General features: G+C 44.5%; 2 protein-coding genes across 5 annotated transcripts; one reads left to right on the forward strand and one right to left on the reverse strand.

The window, feature by feature from the left end:
• Positions 1-804: 804 nt before the first annotated feature.
• On the reverse strand, positions 805-7,008 carry CMTR2 (cap methyltransferase 2). 4 transcript variants are annotated; one of them, XR_011003424.1, is made up of 3 exons: positions 6,868-7,008; positions 1,954-4,353; positions 805-1,438 (listed from the first exon to the last, which is right to left on the reverse strand). XR_011003424.1 is itself a non-coding variant. In XM_068202881.1 (2 exons), the coding sequence occupies exon 2, from the start codon at positions 4,332-4,334 to the stop codon at positions 2,040-2,042; it is 2,295 nt and encodes a 764-aa protein (XP_068058982.1). In that variant the 5' UTR covers positions 4,335-4,353; positions 6,868-7,008; the 3' UTR covers positions 1,444-2,039. The 4 variants fall into 4 exon arrangements, 3 of the variants coding, with proteins under 3 accessions (XP_068058982.1, XP_068058983.1, XP_068058984.1); XM_068202881.1 differs by lacking the exon at positions 805-1,438 and having other exon boundaries at positions 1,444-4,353; XM_068202882.1 differs by lacking the exons at positions 805-1,438; positions 6,868-7,008 and adding an exon at positions 6,543-6,567 and having other exon boundaries at positions 1,444-4,353.
• A 6,206-nt stretch (positions 7,009-13,214) lies between these two features.
• Positions 13,215-24,401, forward strand: LOC137481193 (purine nucleoside phosphorylase-like). The gene is made up of 7 exons (XM_068202734.1): positions 13,215-13,287; positions 14,906-14,939; positions 18,132-18,370; positions 18,660-18,763; positions 20,001-20,176; positions 22,752-22,942; positions 23,874-24,401. Exons 1-7 carry the CDS (start codon positions 13,215-13,217, stop codon positions 24,089-24,091), a joined length of 1,035 nt encoding a protein of 344 aa, XP_068058835.1. The 3' UTR covers positions 24,092-24,401.
• Positions 24,402-24,976: the final 575 nt, after the last annotated feature.

The following is a 24,976-nucleotide window of genomic DNA, read 5'->3' on the forward strand; positions in this document are numbered from 1 at the left end:
TATCAGAAGAGGATTCATTTCCTGCATCATCTCACACCTCTAAGACAAAGAATGATCTTCCCCAGCTCTCTAATTTGGTGCTTATTTCCAAAGAGAAAGGTAATGGGGAAAACACATTAGCATAGATAATTACAATCAAAATGAGTTAGCAGACTGTTCTCCAGACAAACTGGACAGCCAAGCCAAAGACAATCACCTGGAACCCCTGGCAGTGCAGCAGAGCCAGCCCTAAGGAATGAGGCACACAGCTTTTTCTCAATCACACCACTCGGTGAAGGCAAGCAATCAGGATGAGAACATTTGGATAAGAATAAATAATAGACTTTGCAGACAAAAGTACAGTGTATAACAACCTTGTCCTACCAGAGCAGTTGTCACAGCCAGGAGAAACTGAAGATCCTTAACACAAAATCCTTGCTGCTAAGAGATACAGCAACCACAGAGGGACATGGATTCTAAGGCTCAGTGACAAGGCCAAGGGAACTGTGTGCAGGCCTCCTCCACTGCTTTGACCACGTCTGCAAGGGGAGTCTCTCTAAGCTGATAAACTCCAAAGTTAAAGTTAGAGAGAAATGAAGATGACATATATACCCTTCACTCATGAAGGATAGATAAATGATAAGATGAGGAAAGCGTAGCTAAAAAAAACCAAAAACTAAACCTTCCCAGGCTCCCCTAATGCATTTCATTGATTTCTTCCATATTGGGTAAAGAAACATGTGAACAGCAACAATGAAAACCTAAAATAAAAGGCTTTATTTTCTCCAAACAGCATTTGTTTTCCCTTTTTTTTTTTTAAAAAAAAAGTCTTTTAGCACTTTCAACATTTCTCAATAAAATGAAAATATACAACAGCTATGTAAATCAGCAGCTTTTCTTCTACTTCAAAAAATATATGCATCCTTTACATCAAAAGCACACATTGATTACCTACAACACAAAAGCTTCAAGGCTGTATAACCCTGAGGGTTCCCACACAAACAAGAACACACTTGTGTGTGCAAGAAAGGCAGCACACAACTGGTGAACTGTTTGTTCAGGTGGTAAAACCTCAAAGCCTTTGTTTTAAGGATTTTTAGCACAGAAAGGCTGGCAAATCCCAGCAACTCCATGTTATGAGCCTCTCGTGGCTGGTGGAAGTTTCCTGCATTTAAATGTCTCCTGAAGGTTCTGCTTGTTACAAGCCTAAGTGTCTACAGCCACTGGCTAATTCTTTTAGCAAATTTCATTCTTGAGAATTGAGCTCAGCTTTGGACCCATAAGAAGTCACAAGAGAGGGCTTGATGGCAATCCAAATTATTGCCTGAAGAGTAAGCAATGAACAGCCAGAGGCTGAGCACTTCTCTGGCATAAACAGCTCCATTTGATCCTTCTGTCAAGTGACTGAAGTGCACAAAGAACTGGAACTCAGGATATCAGCATGGCATTCACAAAACAGCTGCAAGAATGAGATGGAGAAACCATTATCAGGCTTTGGCAAGGAAATTTTCATCTCAGTCCTCACTCACTGAAGTGCTAAAGAAGAGGCTGATAGTCAAAGGCTACGAGGTGAAAATTCAGAGGCTCTTGTTTAAGAATGGTAAATGGGGACACGTATCCATAACCATCACTATTTCATACCATCCAAAATGGTAAGGCAAGTTACACAGGATTCCCCCCACGTCACCATTAAGAATGAAACCAACTGTAAATAAAAGGGATGTCAAAAGACAGTTTTTAAGGATGGTAATAGGAGGCTCTGAGGCTTTTGCTCACTTGTCAGCCCTTGCTTCCACTGAATCAAAGATTCTGTGTTATTCTGTACCCTAAAACACCCACATCAGTGGTCAGAAATTAAGGTCTGCTTTTCTTTTCTCCTATTTCCTACACATACAGTATGGTGCACCTAGGATTGATAGTTCAAAACATCCTGCCAGCACCCTCAATGTCACACCAGTTTTGCATTAATGTTACCTTCACATTAACAACGTTTTTAACACTTTCTGCCTGTCTGTGAAACAAGGTCTAGCAGCAGCAACTCAGGCAGTTCTAGAATTATTTTAAAGTGGAATGTCACTAGTCATTTGCTGCTGCTGAGCTTGCACAATCAGGTGAAGCTGTCTCTTTGCAATGGCTGTATTTAAATCCCATAGAAACTCCAACAGCTTGCCCTGGAGAAGAATCTCCATGGGCACGAACTGCAGAACCTGCTGGGGAGAGTCTGTGTCCAGCAAAGAGCTCATCAGTGCATTCAGATGCTGCAGATACTCCACAACGGGCGCAGGGAGGCCTCGGTAACCAACGCACAGCAAAGCGGCGCCGGTGCTCAGGGGCTCCCGCGAGGTCGGGCACGCGAATGTGACGCTCCTGAAACAGCAGTGCAAGATGAAGACCAGGCCAGCTGTGAAGCGTGTCAGGCAGGAGAGAACAGGCAAAACCAATGCATCTCCGGCTGCCAGCTGGGCCAACGAATGCAGAACACACTCCAAAAGCTGCTGCTGGTACTTTGGTTCTCCATCATACAGCAAAGAGAAGCTGAAAGTCAGCAGCGTGGCTGCGTCCATGGGCTTTATTTCCATACTGGGCTGGCCTTCTGTGTCACAAAGGGTGGGAAAGCCCACCACAAGGCACTTGAATTGGTCACTACAACTTTCATTTAGGGCTTCCTGATGGCACCTGGAAAGATCAGACACTTTTGCCAGTATGAGTTCCCCAGGAAGAACTTCACAGGACTGACAAGGCTGCAGCATTGATCTCCTTTTCAGTCTCCCCCCGCCCAACTCCTTCACAGCTTCATTAAGATTTTCTAAGACCTGAACATCACAAAATGGAGAACACTTTATTCTTGGCAATCTTTTTCCTTCCAAAATGTACCAAAAGCTACATTCAAGGTTAGAAAATGATCCTTCCAGGATGCACGTGCTCCCAGCATTATTTAAACTATGTTCCTCAGCCCAGTGATTACAATAGCCCTTTACCACTTTATCATTCCATGTCAGGGTTTCCATCATCTTCCTTTCATTGTATGTACTAAAATATTTGTTTCTTTGCCCAAACCATTTTGCATTCATGCTGCAGCCAGCCTGGGATTTCTTGACAAGCCAGTTATTTCTGCTAATGGGTTTCATATGGAACTTTTGCATGAAGAACTCTACTGCACAGTCTCTTAACTTGTTCAGTTTCATCTGCTCTGCTTCTTCCATGTGCTCAAAAAGACGGATGTTCTCAGAGATAGTCTCTACCTGGCACCTGTGGAAGAACATGCAACACTCTTCATGTGTTTTAAGGAATGATTCTGGAAGTGTATGCTGGGAGAAAAGAGCTTTGTTGACCATTTCTGTTCCAAAGTTCTGTGTCATTTTAGGAAGGAGCGGATGAAGGCTTTCTCTGCCCATATAGCGAAGACAAACCACATAGGCCTCTGAGTTTCCAGCTTTGCTGGTGGCTGGTTTAAAGACATGGACCTCCTCAAAAGAGCAGTTTAGCAGAAAGAGCAGGTTGATAGAACAGTGTTCAAACAGAGTGAACATCTTCAAAACAAAGGATCCTCCAGTGCCCAGGATCATTAAAGCAGTGACTGTTTCACAGTAATGAAGGGGTGAGACGAGAGCTTCCTGCTCACCTGGATTTCCCTGGCAATCAAAGCTGCCATCAGCAGTTACCAAGTGGACTGTGGTCATACTGCTCACAAAGCTCTGAAGTCCTGTTAGATGTCTTAATGTCATCACATCCCCAGTGTTATCTGGGCCAAAGTACCACCAAGGTAATGTGTTTGCTATCAGACGGTCATCCATGATCATCATAAGGATGTCATTGGCTTCATGATAAGGGTTTAGAGTATTAGCCACCCAATTCCAGTGGCAAGGGACATGGTGGGACTTCAAGAAGTGGTTAAGGCTGGCTATAAAAGCTCCAGGTGCTTCACAGAGGTGGACAGAATTCAGTTCTCCTTCTTGAAGGGCTTCTTCTGGGAGAAGAGAAAAACTGCACAGGATCTCATGAAATTTGCACCATGCCTGGGTACAGAGCTCAGCATTCACAGATTTCTTCACATGAGATATTATTTTCCCTGCTTTATTGGTAAATGAGGTGTGCTGATGCCAATCCTCAAGGTTCTTATCACTCAGTTGGTTCTTCACTTCATTCATTGACTCCTTCAGAGCCAGGAGTGAGTGAAATTCCACATGATCACATGTAAAAGCATTGCTGGGATCTGGCAGCTTCCATTCATCATTCACTGGCTTAGTGTAAGTAAACTTTTTCGCAAAGAGCTTCTCAATTTCAGAAAGAATTTCAGGACTGAACTTTTCAAGGTTGGTCTTCTGGTTAACATAAGGCTGCTTACATTTATCCATTCTTGGGTGGATTCGCAACCTGGACAACATCAAGGGAGAAGAAACCATGTCATTCCAATCACACAAGTACAGAAAATGGAGAAGGTTTTTAGAAAAAATAAAAATGTGTTCCACTTAACAGCTGTATTCTAGAACAGAAATAAATGCTTCACGGAATGATGCACCAATGAGGAAAGTAAGTGAGGGCTATCATAAATAAGGTCATTTGAAAATCAGGAGGTTCACCAGTTCAACTGGCCTTCTTGCTATTTACACAGCAAGTGAAGAAGAGTTTGCTGGTGCTTGGCCCTTCACTGACTCTGAATATTCTGCTCACTGTATGGATCTAAACACTTTAACACAAATATCTCTCTCATTCACAAAAGACAACACACCACAAGCTCTCCAAATTCAGCAAGCGGCCCAGAAATGTTATCATCTGATTGTGGCAGTGTATCTCTAAGTATTGATGGTGGGGAGCCACAAGCAAAGGCAACTTTGAGAGGGAGCACAGCTGCTGCTCCTCCAATTTCCCAAGTGGGAACAACCCTCCCACCTCTTCCACCAGACCCAGTATAATGCTGGGGTAGCCCCTCATTGGCACCCTCGAGAGCTGCCCCTCAGCTGGAGGGACGCTGAGCACCAGCCAGCGAGCAAAAACCCCTTTCTCTGCTCAGCATTACCGCAAACCCTTATGCCTTCCTTTAATGACTGAAAAAACTGTGATAAACCTGAAGTGAGAGGACTTGGTTGCAGCTGTGGTCAATGGGAATACGTGCTTGATCTTAAAGAAGAAAGTGGTGCTAAGTGCTGTGCTGTGAGTGGGTAAAGGCTGGGTAAAGGCCAACAAATACGAGCACACTCACACAAAGCTGACAAGGCTGCTGCAATCTGCTCCACCACTCAGCACAAAGCACACATCGCACAAGTGACAGGCACTAACCAGAAATCAGCCAGCCAGCAATTTATTCCAAACTAAAGTGTTCATTTAAGCAAAATAATTCAATCAAAATTACCACCCAAGATAGGAAATCTCTCAGCCTATCTCTTTAACCATCCCTCAAGTCCCCCCCCCCCGCCCCATTCCCACAACAGCAAAATACAATGACCTTAACTGTTACATAACAACGGAGTTTGAGAAAATATTGGATTAAAACTGAAAGAGCTGAGAAAGTTTGGAAACAATGGCCACCCTCAGCACTTTACACTTCCTCTCAAACCCATGCAGCATCTCAGGCCACAGCCCAAGTCTGTCTGCCCTCATCACCATGAGCCCTCTGAGGAGAGGAGAGGCACATGGTCACACACACAGCTGAGGTTTCATCTTGCCTTTCCCCAATTTAAGGTCTTTCAACAGGCAAGTTTAATTTCACTGTTCTCTATGCAGATGTGCTTGGGCTTTAATCTCATCCTTTCTTGCAGGATGTTCTGGTAAAGAGGAAAACTGGGAAAAACACAGACCATTGTGCCCTTGTCTACTTCATTTTAAACACCAACTATGAGTATGGGCTTTTAATTACAGCTCACCCCAGTTACTCATAGAAGAGGTAGGTTTGAGCTGGAAGGGATCTTAAACACCATGTCATCCCAACCCCCCTGCCATGGGTAGGGGATACCTTCCACTAGACCATGTTGTTCAGACCTGGCCTTGGACACTTCCAGGGATGGGGAAGCCACAGCTTCTCTGGGCAACCTGTACCAGGCCCTTACCACCCTCACAGGGAAGAATTTCTTCCTAACATCCAATCTAAATCGCTCCTCTTTTAGTTAAAAACTGTTCCCCTTTGCCCCACCACTATCTGCTCATGTAAAAAGTTACTCTCCTTCTTTCATATAAGTCTCTTTTAAGTAGTGAAAGGAGCTCTAAGATTTCCCTAGAGCGTCCTGCAAGGCTAAACAACCCCAGCTCTCTTAGCCTGTCCCAGAGATGTTCCAGCCAGAATACTAACAAGGTCAACCCTAAATCCAAGCTCACCCAGCACAGACCAAGAACAGGCAAACGCCTAGCTTTTTCATCATCATTTCCAGACCCCTGCCGGCCAGGACCGGGCTCTGGGCCCTCCCCACCGCGCAGCTCCTCACCCATCCCCGCGTTCCGCTGCCCTCCCGCCGCCTCACTCCGGCCCGGCCGCTCGTAGCACCGCGCCCGCCCGAGGCGCCTCCCCGCGCCGCCCGCTCCCTACGCGAGGCCGCGGCTGCAGCGCGGCCTGGAGCCGCTCCCGCTCATACGCGGCGGGAGCGCACCCAGCCCGGCCCCTCGCCCGCCCGGCACGCCCTCTGCTCGGGGGGCACCGCCCTGGCCCGGGCCGGGGGGGTTCTTGCCGCTGCGGCTTTGCCGTCAGCGCCGGGGAAGGCTCGGAGCTGGGATGGGTGAAGAGCTGCTGAGTCCCGTGCAGGCCGGGCAGGCGGCAGCGCGGCTAATCGGCTCCGTCTCCTAAACAGGAGCTCAAGAGCAGCTGTTTCTCACGAGGAAAAGGGGGCAGAGGAGCCGCCTCCGAGCAGCGGGGCAGCCCAGCAGGACCGCATTGCTAGAAGTTATCCGCGCAGCACTTACCAGCGCTAACGCTGACAGGTTGCTCAGGAAGAAAAGAGGAGAAAAGCTGTGCTGGGATGTGTGGCCACCCGCTGGAAAGGCAGGGTCGGGGCTCAGCGCCCTGTGCGTTTTTTCCCGACGCCCTGGGCCGCCTGCCCGGGCAGCCTGAGCCCAGCGCGATCATCTCACAGCCCTGCAGGGGCCACGGCTCAGCACACGCTGAGTCTCCGGAATCAGCAGCGATGCTCCTCCAGAGCTTGCTTTGCCCTCTGTAACCCACAAGGCAGGTGCTTAAGAAGACTCTTCACTTAGTAAACCCACCTTGCTGCCCTTTCTAAATCCCCGGGAGACTTGTTACACCCAGCTTGGGTTAGCAGGAGGCAAAAGCCTTGAAATATTAACAGAATCATAATGAGCATCACTGAGCATCCATTGCAGCATCCCTGGAAACACACAGATGCTTTAGACAGCAAAACAACATCTAATCTGCACACAGAAGCAGAAAGGTCAAAGCATATTCATTACCACAGTAGACGGCAGGTGCAAGTTGCTTTTGAGACTTTAAATATTGTGGGGATTTTCCTATATGCAGGTTCAGGAACGTGGCACTCCCCAGCCCTTCTGGGAGCAAATAGCCAACAATGGAGCATGAGTAAGCAGAAATCCTCTTGCTTTAATACCAGGCTTCCTGCTATTGATTTTTGCACTCTCACATATTCTTCATGAAGCTCAATCCAGTCTTAAGCCAGAAGTAGTTTTGGTACAGAAATTCAGTGCTATCAGTACTAGGCACTCCAGAACTGATAACTTGGGAAAATTTTGCTTGAAGCCCAGTAACTGAAAAAAACCCAAAAAAACAAAAACAAAACAAAACAAAACAAAACAACCTCCTTTACATGTCCATCTTAAGGATAATATAATTACGTATACATAAGGGATCTTTTCTCTCGCTGTAGGTACATGACAGAATTTGTATGTTAAAGTCATAACTGAGCACAGGGATCTATAACCAGACAGCTTTCCTTCCCTGTTTTAAACTATTTGCTTGCTTTCTAAAATGCAGCAACATTAGTACAAAATAGAAAGAATCTTAAGTATAGAAAAAGCCCAGTGCTACCTATAAACAGGAATACAGGACTAAAACTCTTTAAATCCCTTGAGAGGGAAAAAAAGAGAGAATGTATTTTTCAACCCAAATAACGTCATATTGACCCCTAATAGTGGTGTAACAAAATGGTACTTACTGGCTGCCTCATCAGAAAGAGGTTTTACCTAATGAGAAAGAGCTGAGGTGCAGATGGAAGATTTCTGTCTCAGTGCCTCTTCACCCTTTAACCGGCCGGTTTGAAGATCACCTTTACTCAACCAAGATTTTTGGCTATGTAAAAGTAGAGGGAGAGCTGGGGCAAATGAATGAAAGCAGGTGGGGAGCTGAGAGTGTGGAGCTGAGGGTGTGGTGGGTTCTCCAGTGCCTGGTCTGGCCTTGATTGTACAGGGCACACCGTAATGGCATTGCTAAAATCTTAGTTTAGCTCATGAGAATTTATAGTGGGAAGGTCAAAGGTAGTTACAGTCTGAAGTGTTTGTGTTTGTAGTAAAAGCCTGAGCAGAGCTTTCCTTTAGTTTTGGCTTTCTCACTGATATTTCCAGTGGTGCTGGGATGTTTTGGTTGCCTTCCTTCTGTTGTTTCTGTGTACTCACACACCAGCCACAAGGTTTACACTGACTGACTTCTGTGGGCCATAGGTAATTAAAGCACTAAGTTTAAGGGTTGATTCTTTTTAATTTCTTCTTAAACACATCACTTCTCACATGTTCTTGAGTGCTTGGATAACACTACCAAGAGAACAGCTACAATTCAGCTCATAGGGGAAAGTGGTAGGTAAGCAAGACTTGACCTTTGCATTTCTACCCTGCCAGGCTTTTAGTGTAGCTTGCAGCTCCTCAGTGTCACACTCCCCTGGACTCCTGGAGATAAGGCTCTTCCAAATCACAGGAGAGAACAATTCATCATTGAGTGCATGACAGCAGAAGAGTCCTAGCTAAAATAAATATGATTGAATAGCATGCTTAAGCAAAATGTGATGCTTTTTCTGAAATTAAACTTTCAACTCAGCTTGTGAGCTTCAGGATTCTTCTGTTTTCTGAAATCTCTTCAAGTTAAAGCAGAAATTTGAGTAGACACTTCTGTCTTATGCAAAATAATCTCTCTTCTTTGTCATCGTTGTTGTTGTGGTTGGTTAGTTTGATTTTTTTGGACCATGTAAGATACTTAAAATGAGAACATAGCACTTTCTTCCTGCATTAGCCCTGCTTCTATAGAGCTAAACTTTTATCAGCTGATCTTCAGCTGATATTTTCCCAATCAGACCGTATCCTGTGTGCACAGCTGTGGCACCAACAGCCCCAGATGGAAGCATCTGTCTTGAAAGGAATATTGGGCAGTTAAACATAAGAAGTTAAACATCTCATTAAGAACAAAGTAGTCTTGTTTATGCCCCTGTTTTTTTTTTCTTTTGTATATATATGGTATAACTCTACTATGTGATGGAGTGGGGAGTATTGCTGGAGTGTTTGGGAGATCTTTCAGTCACACTGGATGTGTGCAGGGAGGCATCTGGGAAGACTATGCTGAGCCAAGGAAGAAACTTCCATAGATTGCATGGGATACCCAGTACTTCTCACCCTGCTTCTAAAGATCAGTCCCAAACCCACATAATTTTGCACCAGATTTCACCATGGTTTTATCTGTCACTGTGCCGGATGCAAGACATTTATAAATTGGGGTGATAGCATTGGTGTGGCAGAGCAGTTGAGAGAAGGCTCTCAGTCAGACATGGGACGAATTATTCACAGTGATTATGTGGATGATTATGATTAGATTTATTGCTAATAGAGTATCTAAACTAAACAGTGTGGTATCTAAATCACAACACTATTGACTATTGCAATGTGGAGCACAATGCTGGGACAGCTGGTTGCCCTTAATGAAGTGGGTTTCCATGACCTTGGGGACTGATCTGCAAGGGTCATTCTTCTGCTGCTTCTGGCACGCAGTCCAAAGTCAGGCAGATTTTTGTTTCACTTTCATCACCAAGGAATTGCAGCTGCTATCTGCTACAAGGAAAGTGAGTTGGGAAACTCCAGTAAACAGTGTCTGACGTAGCCAGTTACTAAAATGACGTACAATTGTCTAACATTTGCTTCTTTAAACAAAAGTCACTGAAATGAAAGGGAAAGCCTATCAGCTGTTCAATAATGTGTTATTATTGCACCACAGACAGGATAATGAGGAAGCATTGATCCTGTTGGAACAGCACAAATACATCCTGACAGACCACAACTACCAGTGGTAGTATGTTCACCTACTGACCTCCAGAAATCAGTGTTTTCCAAAGGGGGCTTTGGGGAAATGAGGACATGGTCCTGAGACCTAGTGAAAGGTCTGGCATTTTACTGTGTCAAAGTATTATCAATTATTGAAGAGGAAACCAGACCACAGCAGAGGATAAACTTTGATCCTGTGTTGTTTTGATATAAGTAAGTGACCTTCCTAGGGAGAAGTCATGTTCTTCATATGGAGAAGCATATTGGAGCCCCATGCCAGCAGCTGGCCGTGGTGCCAGGATATGAACTGCATTTACCTGTGTTGAATAGGGAAATGTATCTGTTGTCAAGGATTCTTAGTGATACATGGAGCTGTGTAGCATAATTTAATTATCTGAGAATTGTTTTCTTCTGTGACAGGCCTGAAAGCATTTCTTCCTTATTCATTATAATTTTTAGTTCAAGTTATTTGTTTTTATTGTAGATCACAAGGGTACCTGGCCTTTTTTAGTCTCTTGTCCACCAGGATCTGTGGTTTCTTTTCCACTTATTCTCACTAAGGATTGTTTCAGCCTTCCACCACACTTTCCCCTGTACTCTTTGATTTTGTGCCTGCCTCAAAGCACTTCCACATTGAAAAGCCCATCCTTTCATCCCAAGCCTGACATACTGCTGATCCCTGGTTGTGCTCTTTGTATCCCTTCAGAAGGTTCAGCTCCTTTCTCTCAAATCCCCAAATAATCTTTTTTTACTCTTTCTCTCTAAGTTCCTTGCCACAGCTGCTTTTGCTTCCACAAACTCCCATAGCCACAACCCCAGTCTTACCCTTTGCTGTTTGATACATCTCCTAGAGCTGAAAGATGGAAGTGTTGACTGGTATTAGGACATCTCTGCTCTTCTACTGATTTCTGTGGTATCATTTATTCACAGGTTTCGTCAAGTTGCTTCCTCTTTCTGCCTGAGTTGTATAAAGATGGTGAGGTTTTACAGAGCGGGCATACAATTTGTGAGTGCTGTGACTGCTTCCCTGCCAGTAAACATCATAAACCCTTTACATTAACTGATCTCTGTCCTAAAAGCCTTTTCCCACTGCCCTCACAGGAGGGCTATTTAGGACTGCACATTTTGGCCAGCTGGAAGCTTTTTTTCTGACGTCTGGCCTAACTGAACACGCATCTTCTCGGTTTCCTGCTGCCTGTCTTGAGCTTCTGTATCTCTCCTGCCTCCATGGCAACATTTTCAGGCTGTCATGGAAGCGTTGCTTTGCTCTCATTTTGCTCAGCTAACCATGACAGGCTCTTTGAACGTCTGGTTTTCTGTTCCCCTGGCCAACCCTTTGCTGCATTCACTGTGGTCAGAGGTCTCTTTCCTGTCAATGTACAAAGAGCAGTATGCTCACCACTCCAGGCAGATCTTGTTAGAGATTATTATTAAAATCATCTGTTGGGGAATAACTTTTCTGGTATATAATTCAATTTTATCTACCTTTCTTGTAACTAGTAACACTCCAGTGGCTGTCTGGCTAGCCAGTGTACAGACAGTAATGAGTTTCCCGAACAACGCCTTTCCAAATTGCTGCAAAATTCCTGATTAATTCTTGGCAGTAATTTTTAATCAAACCTGGAACAAGTGCTTTTGATAGCAGAAAAGCAAAATCTTTCCAAGCTTTAGCCATTTCACCTTCCTCCAAAACACTGAGGCACAATCCTGTTTTTTTTAAGTAGGAGAGAACTGGGAGAAACGCCCCCCAGGTAAGTGCACCTGTAAAGGCATAGTAATGCCTGTAGTGCTTTGGGGGGATATTTTCTTCTGGGCTAGGCTGTCCCCACTGTGTAGACACTCTCTGAATATTTCTGCAGCTCAGTTCCCCTCCCCAAAAGAGAGTTGTGCAGTACGTGTGAGAGACTGCAAGATAATTTGATACAGTGATAATGTCAGCACACAGGAAAGTGGAGACTTACCCTAAAGCATTAATTAAATGTTTTGATGAAATGCTTGCAAAATACTTCACGATGCTTCTTTAGATGGAAATTGCTGTAGGAATGTACAGCATTGTTAGAAAATGATTTCAGGTGATTGTATCTGCATCCTGTAGCAGTTGAAGTTCTCACTACAGAAGCAGGGCTTGAATGACAGCCAAGGCAGTAACGTCAGGATTATAGATACAAATTGCTGCAGACACATACAGACAGAGACTACTGAGATTCCTTCAGGACAGAAGAGTCTCAATATTTTTTTTCAACATTATGCAATCTATTCAATACCTGCTTTTTCTAGATAAATCTGATTTGGAGCATTTCCTGCAGTCTAATTGGCATGAATGTCCTCAGTGCTCAAATTAATTTTGTGCTAGTAGGGTGAACGTTTATCTCATACTTGTCCAGCCACTGCAGCATTACAGGTTAAAACTCAAGTAATTTCTGTTGCTGTTAAATAACAGACATTGCAGAAAGATAGATAAAATGGCCCTTTTTGATAATCCTGTTTTCCATGTAAATCCAAACTAGGAAGGAGATTGTCTTAGATGAGAGCAAATTGGGAAGAGCTCTCAGGCTGTCTGATCTCTCGTCTGCTTTGCAAAAAAAGAATCAGATTAATGAACGTAATCAGATTAAGGCTGAAGAAGGGAACATATCTGGGGGGCATCAGAACTCTGCTGATACCAACAAGCTATATGGAAAATCAACATTAAGGGCCTAACATTGCTCTGCAATGTAATTTAAAGACAGCAAATAATGGGTTTCAAAGAAGTCCTGAGTAGTGGCAAGAGGAGCCTGGACTTCCAGAGGGCAGAAAGACTTGGGTGAGCTGGTAAGTGGCTCTAAGACCCTGGGTTTGGGTGGATGTTGCTTGGGGTGATGGTGATTTGCAGAGTCCTTTGGCACACTGGCTGACAGTCAAGCAGTGTAGGCCCTCTTTGGGCACAGGGTTTGATGCAGTTAAATCTACATAAAACCATCTCTTCTCTCAGTCTGCTGTGTTTTGTACAGAAAAACAATGCTGGAAAAAGGAGGATATACCTAGAACAGGCAGAGGCAGATATGGCCAAGATTCAGAAGTGCAAGAATGAGAATGACAAAAAGGAGACATTTCTGAAAAATGAGGGGAAACATGGTAAAAACAGAGTTAGAAAGAGGGCATAGAAGGGAAAATTATTTATAGATCCTTAATGTTGATTTTCCCACTGCCTCCAGCAAACCAAGAGCAAGATGCACCATGTCAGTGCAGCAATGTCCTGTGGGTCCTGACGTGGCAGCACCCCACCTGCTTGTCTCTGTAGAAGAGGCATTTTAAGCTTTCTAAGAGAAAGCAAGAACAAAATGGAAGTGTGAACCTGAGGGAGAAAGGGAGGTCAAGAACTTGAGGGGAAAGGCCCTCATTATGGTTTCTCTTCAGATCCATTTTCTATTTCTTCAGTACCAACTGTATTTTCCAATAAATAAAACAGAATTGGATTTTTAAATTCTACTGGTTGTTGCAGATTCCCAGCCTGTGCTGGCATCACTGGGTTTCTGCTTTCCAGCATGAAGTACATCTCTCTCTAAAAATGCCCTGGTTTTTTCTAGGTGCATTTATTACCTTGTTCAATTTTGAAGTTCTCAGAGACAATTTTCTGGGGCAACAATGGTCTGTTTGACGCAAGGTCTTTAAGATCAAAAAGGAAAGAGGAATGTAAGAAATAAGAAATCCAAGACCTGAAATGGGTGCTGCCCAGCTTTCTGAATTTTTGTTAATGTCTGGATGATTTGTCTTAAGAATTGACAAGTTCTAACTGAGGTTTTGTCCCTGCTTGGGATATTTATAAATTATACCCCCATGTGTCCTTTTTGGGTCTATTAAACTGTGAATGCATATTGTAGATGTGGCCTTTCAGCTAGGGCGTGTAAGGTCTCTACTCATCACTGCTTTTCTTGAATTTTTTTGGCATTCAATTGTCTTGGAAACATCTCTGGCTCTGTAAAATGTGGTTCACATCAGTTGTTGGGATCAAACACCGATGCACAAACAGATCCATATGACAGGGTTGTTTTTATATTTGTTTTCATACACAGCAAAGCTAAAATTAAAGGGATAGATGGTGGGGTGTCTGTCTTCTTTCCTGTGTCTCCCATATTCTGCTGAACAGAGTTTTAGCATATCTCAAAGAAGTGCTTTTGAGAAGGGTGAGGCAAATAGATATGAACAAAAAGCCCTGAGGGGAGCTAATGGGTCATCACCCCTGGTTGCCATGAAAGAATGGGGAGGTAATGATGTGAGATGTGGAAAGGTCTGGTGTCAGTGGTAGGTGGTACAGGTCATCTCGCAGAGTCTGCACACTCCCAGGGGTTTGAATTGCACAGGAGCAGGTGACTCCAGCTGGTCCCCAGGTGATGCAAGAGGTGCAAATCCAGGCAGATCTCTTGTCAGCCGCTGAAAAGTTGTGTGCGTGCGTGTGAAATTTCTAGGCTTATTCTGCATTACAGTGTGTGTGCATGCATGTAAGCTTTCTGCAGAGCTCTAGAGCATGTGTGTCATGTGGGGTGAGGCCAGAAAAGCAGATGTCCTGACCATGCCCCTCCTACTCAGGGATTAGAGATGCTCAGGGACAGCAGAGAGAAGCTGGGACACACTTCCCTGACTCACTGCCAGAGACAGCAGCAGCTTCTGCAGGTTCAATAGGCCTCTGCCCTTTGGTCAAATAAAACCCTGCAGTTCCATTTCCAGCAACCATCCCCTTCTTTTGGTTAACCAGAGAGGAGGAGGATGGCCTATGCTGAGGAAGACAGGTAAGGTGCTGTGAAATAGGGGATGCACGGATGTCCAAGCTGGATGGGGCTAACAAAATTACATTGCTTTTCCTCACCTTGTTTCCTTTCTACTGGGCACTCAATAAATGTCAGACAAAGGCTGCTCAGAAGTAAACATCTTATTATTGGAGAGGAATCTGGCCATCTGCCTGTGCAGGTGCTGATATTATGAAATATGGCAGCGAGTAGGTGTCCTTGGGAGAGGTTATGGGCCAGAAGAGGCAAAAACCTCCTGTGGAGAGGCACAGACTGTGAATACGTATGGCCATGTGCCCCCAACCGTAATGCTTTAGCTGTTTGCTGGGATATGTCTGCTTTTTTACATAGATTTGCTTTCAGCCAACTTAGAAGCAAATAGAGTGAGTTTTTTTTCATGCCATAAAAGATCTGTCACTGGTGACAGTCCTGTGTTTTGCAACAGATGTGTTTCTCCAGTGGATGACAGCAATCACAATAAAGGGGATTGTGTTTTCAGCTGATCCTGTGATTTAATCCAAAGCGATGCTCCCGAGCACTATTATTAGGTGTGCATTGTTATAGCAGCTAGAGGGGCCTTTGTGCTGCATGTATTAATTCAAGCTGTCAAAAAGCTTGCACAGGCCTTGTGCTCATGCAGTTCCAGGCCCAACACTCTGCTTGGTGACCCACGGGTCAAACTCCCTTTGCTCCTGCTGAGCAGGTATCTCCCTTGCATTCAGAAATTATCAGTGCTTGCCAGTCCCTTTGATGTCACCCGGAAGGTTTCTGAAAGCTAAATACTGCAAGCAGATTAATTTTGGCATCGCTGTGCTCTCAGCACTGGGGACAGCTCTGATGTGCACAAAGCCTTTGGGATGGACAGAGCTCTGCCAGGCCCCTGTGCACTTGCTGGAGCTCCTTTCAGGCAAGGAAACACAAGCAGCACTGGAGATTTACTTCTTTCGTTAAGAAGCATTTTAATATCTTCTGTTTAAAAGGAAAAAAAATTCACTGTAACTTGGCATAGCTCAGTCAGTCCTGATGTCTTCAGCAGACATTGAATGGGTTCCATCCCACATTCCTAAAATTACTAAGGCTATAGGAATAATATCTTTAATGTTATTTTGCAATGGTTTATGCACTTAAAAAAATACTGACACAAGCAGTATTATGGTCATGAGGAAGAGCAGATTCTGGTGACCTTGTTCTTTTCTCATGCCTGCCACAGGTATGTCAAAATCTTGGGCATTACATATAAATTCTCTTGGCTCCCTTGAATTTCTAAACAAGGATTACAGTTATTCAACAGGGAAATTGGGGGAAATTGTTCATTAATGTATGTAAAACACTTTTAAAGCTTTTGTCTGGGAGCAAGTGATAACGTAGTCAAGTGTAGTCTTTATTAATGTTATTTTCACAGCTCCTGCTTATTTCAGGAGCTCATGATGCACTTAGAAGATTCAGTATGTGATGGTAAATAAACTCTCTCATTTCCAAGCTTTCCCTTTGAAAACTACTTCAGCTGAGTATGACTCTTCATTTTAATCTATGTGTATGGAAGTTATTTCTTCCCATTGAATTGCAGGTTTATGACATTTTTGGGTATTTTTGACATTACAGTTTATAACTAGGACCGTAAGTTTGATGTATCTTATGTTGGATAGGACTTACAGTAATAACTAGACAGTTAAGAGGCTAAATGCTCACAAAAAACACCTGTGTAATAACTACTGACCCTGTCAGTATAAAGAAAGAAAAAGCATAGAACTGAGAACCTTTGTTTCAATATTTGATACTTTAGTTGGAGGAACCAGTTGTACACGGACAGTCAAATCCTCTTAGTGGCCTGAGATCTCCTGGAGTGAGGAGCACCACTCCCTAAGCTTTTCTGTCTGTCCTCTAAGACTGCTGAGAGCAGCATCACAGCATTACTAGTGTTGACACATCTTGAAAAAAAGAGACTTGATAAAAAAGAACCAAAAGAAACATTCCTGGATAGATAGTGACTGTTTATCAGCACTTCCAGTCAATTTTACATCACCTGCAGACTCACAGTGTCCAATTTTCTCACCTTTCGATAATCAGATCAACATTTCACACAGAGAACAGCTGCCCCTGCCTGTGGGTTCACTCCAGGACCCAGTCCTCTACCATGTACAATCATTAATTCTACTCATCAATGGTAATGATTGAGTTGCTTCCAAGAACTGCTATTAGTACTTCTGCTTTTGAGGATAGTTTCCAATCAACCTTGATATTGACTTTCAGAAAGTGTCTGCGTTGTCCTGTTGGAAACAGGATTATAGGATTATTTTGCTATTGATTATGTTTCAAAACTGTGATGAACTCTTCTCCTTTCCCATGAGACAGATGTACAGCAGTCACTGTAATGCCAACTTCTATCCCACCCTCAGGCAATGGGGGTCCCTTCTGGATTACTTTTTTTTTAACCAAGGTATTTGCTGAGTCCCCCTCTTGAATCACTTTAAACTCTGGAGCCCAAATTCCTGGTTTTCACTTGTTTTGATGGAGACTGATGTCCTTGGGCCTCTTGGCTATGTCTGGACTGCAGGTGTGATCCCATGCCCACTCTGTGGGAGAGACGAGGCTGAGTACAATCTCCATGTTGATCCTTCTCTACTGAAGGCACGAGGTATCGAGAAGGTGGGTGTCTGATGTGGTACCAGCCTAGATGGAAGTAGTGGGAGCTGATGGCACTCAACACTTACAGAGATTGGCTTCTCCATCTCTGTAGATGGTGCTTCACCCATGGCTCAGAAGTTTATCTGAATCTTTACCTACTGCAGATGACAGTGTCTACTCCTTCATCAGCACTGCATTCCAGCTGTGTTGTTCAGGTATCTTCAGAGCTCCACACACTTCTATTTCCCCATCACAGGCTGGACATCCCCATGCACACTCATATAGGTTGGAATTTCTCAGTCTAATTGTGCTTTTCCCTTTCTTCAGTAACTCAGGAGAGACCAGAGCCCATCAGAAGCAGGAGTGGTTATGCCTTGTGACATTTCTGTGATCTAGGTATCATTAACCATTCTTCATCTACAGAATAGAACCAGCCAAGAGGATTCAAATGATTTCCCTGTAGTCAGAGGTAAAATACATGAGATTAAAAGTGATGCATCTTCAATAATAGCAGTGAAGCTTCTATTGTTATAGTCTTAATGAAATTTCTTTTTCTCTGCACCTTTTCAGGACTTTTATCCTTTCAAGCTTGTTCTTGGAATGGGCTAACAGCCTCACTGACCTGTTCTCTTCCTGCAGAAATAGCTACGAGGTGTATAAGGAAGCAGCAGATTGGTTGCGTGCCCGTGCTGCCCAGCGGCCCAGGGTCGCCATCGTCTGCGGGTCTGGGCTGGGAGGTCTGTCTGATGTGTTGGATAACAGGACAGCCTTCCTGTATGAGGACATCCCTCACTTCCCACGGAGCTCAGGTGAGCACAACTCAGGGCATCAGCACCTCACCCACCAGCAGCCTGCAGCAGAGCCTCAAGGCAGGGATCAGTCAAGTCTGCAAACCAGTCCCACACTGGTGAAATGTGTGTTCACAGTAAAAAACCCATAAATATCATAGCACAGATATAGGTATTAATTTATTTGATTTCCAGCTCCTGCTTTTGCAGTGCTTGGCCTTGCAGCAAAGAAAAATCATCAACTAACAAATCCCTCTAAAGTCAAATTCCTTGAGACCTGTAACTAAAACGAGACTTTGTTAATTTCCAGTGTCAGGGCATGTTGGCAGATTGGTGTTTGGGGAGCTGAATGGACAGCCCTGCGTGTGCATGCAGGGACGTTTCCACTCCTACGAAGGCTACTCTCTCAGCATGGTGAGTTCTCCTTAAGGAAAATATTCACACAGGGGAGATGTATGGTAAAAGCTGCAGAAGTGACTGCTTGCCTTGCTATCCAGCTGCAGGATGCTAGCTCTTGCAATGAACTTACATTGCTCTTGAAATGAGTCTTTCTTAGATTTCAGATCTGCCCCCAAAAAAATAAATTGGCAGTTCAAACCAAGAGGTAGTTGGCTTCTGCTGGGTGAAGGGGATGCTACAAAGCCACACAAATTGGCTGACTCTGCTACTCTCACAGGCAGAAATAGTTTATCATATAAGGCAGATTAATTTACATGCTTTAGCTTAGTTTAATCATGATTTAAATCAGCAACAAGAAAACTTTGATAAGAATAATTATTTTAATCTTCTATTGCATTTATATAGTTTACAGCTTTTTTTTCCCTAGAAAAAGTTCCCAGGCTACTGCAAGCTGCTATAACCTCCCATCTAACATACTGGAATGTGTGGAGATTTGTGTTACCCACCATATATGTACTTTTCTGCTAGAAAACAACAATAATATTTATTTATTGGCTCTTTTTAAATTTGGATAGCTCTGTGATTTTCCTTTTTTTTGCATTGAGTTTGTTTGCATTTGGATATAAACTGTAATTTTTGGCACCACCCACCTTCTCATAGAAAAACAGCTATTTTAAAACCACTCAGTACAAAGATAACTTTATCAAGACGTGTTTGTCTGATAAAATTAACTTACTTCTTGAAGAAGTGGTGTCCATTACTAGGAAATGTTTTGCTCACAGTAGCATTTGATTGATAGCAGGCATCATCCAAATTCCTTTGTGACTCCTCAAAATCAAACTTCTTAATTTTTTTTTTCTCCAGCTCCCAACTGTTCCTTAGCTTTGGATTACTCTCCAAGTCCATGTGCATAACTAGTTACTTCAGTCAGCACAGTGGTTTGATCTCTGCAAGACCTTGGCAGTGAGCAAAAACTATCTGCATGTTCTTTCTGTACCACCTTTATTTGACCTGAGTGCAACTGTGGTCTTGGATTTTAATGCAAGATTTTGTTTCATTGCAAGATTATGTTTAATTTGTTTAAAAGCATTAACATTCTATTTAAATTAGAGGAATGTTTAAAATTGCAGAAGGTTGTTTTGTCTCCATATGTAGGCTCTTTGCATCCACAAATTGTGATACTACAAATGTAGTAGCAGTAGCTGTCTGCTGACTGTGATACTTATTGCACATATGCTTTTGGTTCTTGCAGGTCACCTTTCCCATCAGAGTGTTCTTTCTCCTGGGGGTGGAGATCTTGATTGTCACAAATGCTGCTGGAGGACTGAATCCCCACTTCCAAGTGGGGGACATCATGTTCATAAGGGATCACATCAGCTTGTTTGGCTTGGGAGGGCAGAATCCCCTGCGTGGGCCGAATGATGAGCGGTAAGAAAGCATCGGCTCCATTGTTACCAATTAACCCTTTCCTCCTTCAGCCATGGGCTGGCACTGCCAGTTGTGCCTGCTGACAAATAATTACTGAGAGGCAGAGTTTGGCTCCAGGTAACCACAAGGGAAGAGTTACAGCAATAGATGTATGTGCTGTGCCACCTGCCCTGCCTTCCCTTGGCTGTTGCTTGCTTTTACAAGCCTACAAGGAGCTTACACACAAACCCCCAGAAGGTTTTGTTTTGTACAAGTAGGCTTCTGATCCTTCTCCTGACATGACCAGCTGTACCATCTGCTAGAGACACCCACTGCTCCTCTTCTTATCAGCCCTTCTCTCTGTTGTTTCCTCTTAACTGAGCAATCAGTGAACTGTGCTGTCTCCAGCCTGGGTTTATCAACAGCCATTTCTGGTGTGATGGAATGGGTACAGCAGAAGCCAGACAGTGAGTGGAGGGCAGAGCAAAGATGAAAGCTCTAAAATTTCTGATCACCACTGCTGTATCCAGGTCTTTAAACTGGAGTGCCTTTGTATTCACTGAAGGCATTGCTCTGATGAGAGGTGGTTGTCTTGGCAGCTTCTTCAGACACCTTGAGATCTACAAGAGCCACCTGCTGCTGGCTGAACTGGGAAGTCACGTTTCCCGTACTGGCTGTGTAGCAGAATCTTTACCTTACTGATAGTGCAGAGAGGAGCTTCTAACATATCCTCACCCCTGAACTGCAGTTGCCAACAGATTTGGATTTGCTTTGAGCAAGATGCTGGACTAGATGACCTCAAGATCCCTTCAAAAATGAATTTATGATCCCCAAATCTTTCCAAGGCACCATCAGACTGGTAAGGTGGAAGGCCCATCGTGAAAAATGGATGTGTTTGCAGGGCAGGCATCTGGATTGTCCTCAGATCTTTCCAGAGAGAAAGTTCTGCTGAGAGTAAGGTGGCCTGCCTGGTTTTCAGTTAGTTCCTTACTGATGTAACAGCAGACCTGGCTCTTGCTTCTGAAGGAATCGGAAAGGTGCTGGCAGCTGCCTCAGGAGAAATAATCACTGTGCTGCAATTCCATGGCAAGAGGACAGTACCCATCTGAAGTGGAACATCTTTACATTTTTGTAGGTGTTGCCGTGGGTTGGAGGAAAGTGATCAAAAGCAGAACAGCTACATGGAATGTTTAAAGCTCTCTGGACTTGCATAATTGCTCTGGAGCAGGAGGAGAAACTCCAATCAAACAACTGCATCTGGACAGCGTTCAAAGGCAGCATAGCTGCCTCATTGCCTCCCAAAAGCAGCTTCTTGGTGAAGACTGCAGTACTCTGGGAGGTTACTTCTGTACTGCTGACCAAGGCATCAAAATGGGCAAAAGGTCTTTATGAATCAGGTTTCAAAGTATTGCAGAGATTTAGCTGAGCAAACTCCAAAAATCCTGTCCAGCTGAGCTACCAGGAAGGATTTATCTAAGCACAACAGAGCAAAACTAGAGGCAATGAAGTGATGTGGAAATAATATTTTTAAAATAAATTAGAGATTGGGCTTCTGCATTACTGGCCATCCTTCAGAGAAGGGAAACAATTTTCATGGTGATGAATACTTATTACCTTAGACGAGAAGGGGAAGTTTGTTTTTTATTTATATAATATTTAGTGTTTATAAAAACAAAATAAGCCACCTACTGCCCTAAGCATTCAGCTGGAAGAACATGTAAACAAGCAGAAGCTTTAATAGCATAAATGAGGGATGTGGTCCGCTCGTACTGAACTGCGTTGGTGAACATGGCTGGGAGTTTATTTTCCAGGTTTCCTCAGTGGCAGCATAACAATCTTTGCCATCTACTTCTGCTCTCCTTGGGTCAAGAGCAGGATTCACTCCATCAGAAGCAGGACTGAGCTGCTATTTTAAGACCTAAAGCATGAGACCCAGTCTTGAAGCAGAAGATGAAAGCTACCTAAAATATGGCCCTGGAGCTCCAAGATGTAAAGTGGCTTTCTGCTGTGATGGGCCTTAAATGTAGGGACTGATGCTCCATCAGGCTCAAACCCCCACCCAAGGACAGCCTGAGGGACTCTGTGCCTCGAAGCAGCAACTGTCGGGTGGGGAATGTTTAACAGACATCATGAGCAGTTACTGAGGAGAGAGAGAACTGGCCATCAGTGCTCCCTAGAGACAGGAGCCCTTGAAAGACCATTCCAGAAAGGTTCTTGCAGAAGGGAAGTAGTGCCAGACCTTCCAACAGCCATAAGCTCTGTGTGCTGACAGTCTTGGATGACTAGATCTAGCAGGAATGTCACGCCCAGGTAGGTGCCCCATTCCTGGAAACATACAAGGTCAGGTGGGACAGGACTCTGAAGATGTCCCTGCTTACTGCATGAGTTTTGATGAGGTGGCCTTTGAAAGTCCCAACCTAAACTATTCCATGATTGATGGCAGAATTATCTGATGATAAGAGCGGAATGAGAGAGGTTGCATCCATGGCAAGTCTGCCCTTAACACTTCCCTTTTCTCTAAAGAATGACCATCCCTGGGCTGTGATGGAGGGAGCAGTAGCACTATCACACAGCTGTGTCCTTTACTGCCTTTCAGATTTGGAGTGAGGTTTCCCTGCATGTCAGATGCTTATGAACAAGATCTGCTTGGGCTGGCAATGGAGAGTGCACAGGAGCTGGGGTTCCTGAGCTTCACCAGGGAAGGAGTGTACTGCCTGCAGGCTGGGCCCTGCTACGAGACCATCGCCGAGTGCCGCCTGCTGCAGGCGCTGGGAGCTGATGCTGTGGGTGAGCTGCCAGGCTGGGCTGCCAGGCTTCTTTGAGCACATGGATTGAACAGTTAATTCTGCTCAAGGCTGACTTGCTTCAGTCTTTGACTCTCTAAGTCTCCTGGGGCTAGAGAAATGAGCTCTGTGTATTTCTGCTTCATTCTGCAGTGGCTTAGTGCAGCTCCTGGGAGAATCTGCACAAAGTCCCTTTGCTTACAGCTGAGCAGGACAGGGATCCCAGCACAACTTTGTGTTTATTTCCCAAACACAAAGTCTCTCATGCTCAGATGGCTCCATTTCAGGAGGACTGAGTGGAGCTCAATAAAAATGAAGTCTTTTTCTAGTATTTTTCTTCTAATTCTGACATTGTAAAGATTTTCACTGTTCTTTTTTTCTACAAACCTGCCTTTCTTATGAGTCTTGTTTAGGGATGGTAATCGTGGATACTTTCCCAACTGTGTAAAAGAAAACTAAGTGCCATGATCCATATGATTCCTCCAGCTATGATTCCTTCCATGACCCCTGGCTCATGGAAGTCTGTATATTAATACCTGCAGATTTGTTGTGTGGGAGGAAAGGAGTTCAGCTCCCCTCAAAGCCATTTTTTATTTGCAATAGCTTTTTTAGCCAAGGAAGAGCCAAATGACACAGCACATCAATACTTCCTTAGCAAGTCTGCAAGCAGTCTGACACATCTTGAGGAGGGGGCTGTGGCACAAGGATCAAATGGAGGAGGTTTATTGTGCTGAGCAGAGTTGTAACTGTTGTCTGCAGCTATTTGAGCCTTGTACATATCACAGCCTTTAACTATTACAGAGTTCAGACACAGAGCTGGAGGGAAATGAGACAAGGGCAAGTGCTTGGACGTAGGATTGTGGTTTGCAGCCTTGGAGAGATCTTGTTTTGGTGTAAATCCTGACTTATTCTGGTCCTTTCCTCTCCTCCTGTAGGCATGAGCACTGTCCCAGAGGTAATTGTGGCCAGGCATTGCGGCCTCCGAGTCCTTGGGATCTCCCTCATCACCAACAAAGCAGTGATGAGCTACAACAGCCAAGAGAAAGCCAACCACGACGAAGTGCTGCGCATCTCGGTGGTCCGGGCTGAAGCCCTGCAGAAACTGGTCACCCACCTCCTTGGGAAGCTGGGGGAAAGCACAAACTCTCTATGACCTCCAGCCATTAATCCTTCATATCATAACGTGTGTGAACACTACCAAGCGCTGGGGGAGAGCTGTTGGTGGGACTGTCCCCTTCTCTCCCAATTTTAAGTAGACCTCTGATCTTTGTGCTTTATCTGATTAGGTGCAGAGGTTCGGTTTGAATTTTGCCAGGATGATCCCCTCCTTAGTAGCCGGTGACCAAAACAGCTTACTGGCACTTCAATGCTCTGGCACATTCCCAAACCCGTGTCAGCAGAGCCCTAGAGACTGTGACCTCCAGACCTCTCTCTCGGAACACCCTCCTGCCCCAAGTCTCTGCTCCCCACTGCACATGAGCCAGGTCAAGAGTTGGTCATGGGGCTTGGTGCCTGCTGGGCCTGCTTTGGTAGGGCCTGGTCTGAAGTCAGTGGAAGCCCATGAAAAGACTGAGTTTTGGATACATGAAATGGGACAGGATAAAGATGAGATCTGCCTGGAACAAGCAATGGTACAGGGCAGGTGAATTGCAATTGATTTTACAGCTTGGAAAACCACTGCATTGCCATGGGGTTTGTGTGACTTCCCCTCACAGAAAGTCTCCAAGAAAGCCCACTCTTTCCTCATCCTTGGCACCTCATGACCAGCTGCAGAGCTCAGTAGCTCTTTGCTACAATGCAGCACATCCCCAGCACTCCTCACACCTCTCTATTCTGTTTCATTGCCCAGTTTAGCAGGACATGAAAATTCAGCTCAGTACAAGGCACGGCTTACCTGTGCACCATGTAAACATTGCCAAGCTGGAAACAGAATCCAGGTTTATCTCTCCCTAGTTTTGATCAGTTTCTGGATGTCTTGGAGATCAGTGGCTTCAGCACTGCAGACTGGTTTCCTGTTGGTGCCCAAAGACAGAGAGAT

The sequence above is a fragment of the Anomalospiza imberbis genome, chromosome 12 (assembly GCF_031753505.1).
Source record: "Anomalospiza imberbis isolate Cuckoo-Finch-1a 21T00152 chromosome 12, ASM3175350v1, whole genome shotgun sequence".
In the NCBI taxonomy this organism is placed as follows: domain Eukaryota; kingdom Metazoa; phylum Chordata; class Aves; order Passeriformes; family Viduidae; genus Anomalospiza; species Anomalospiza imberbis.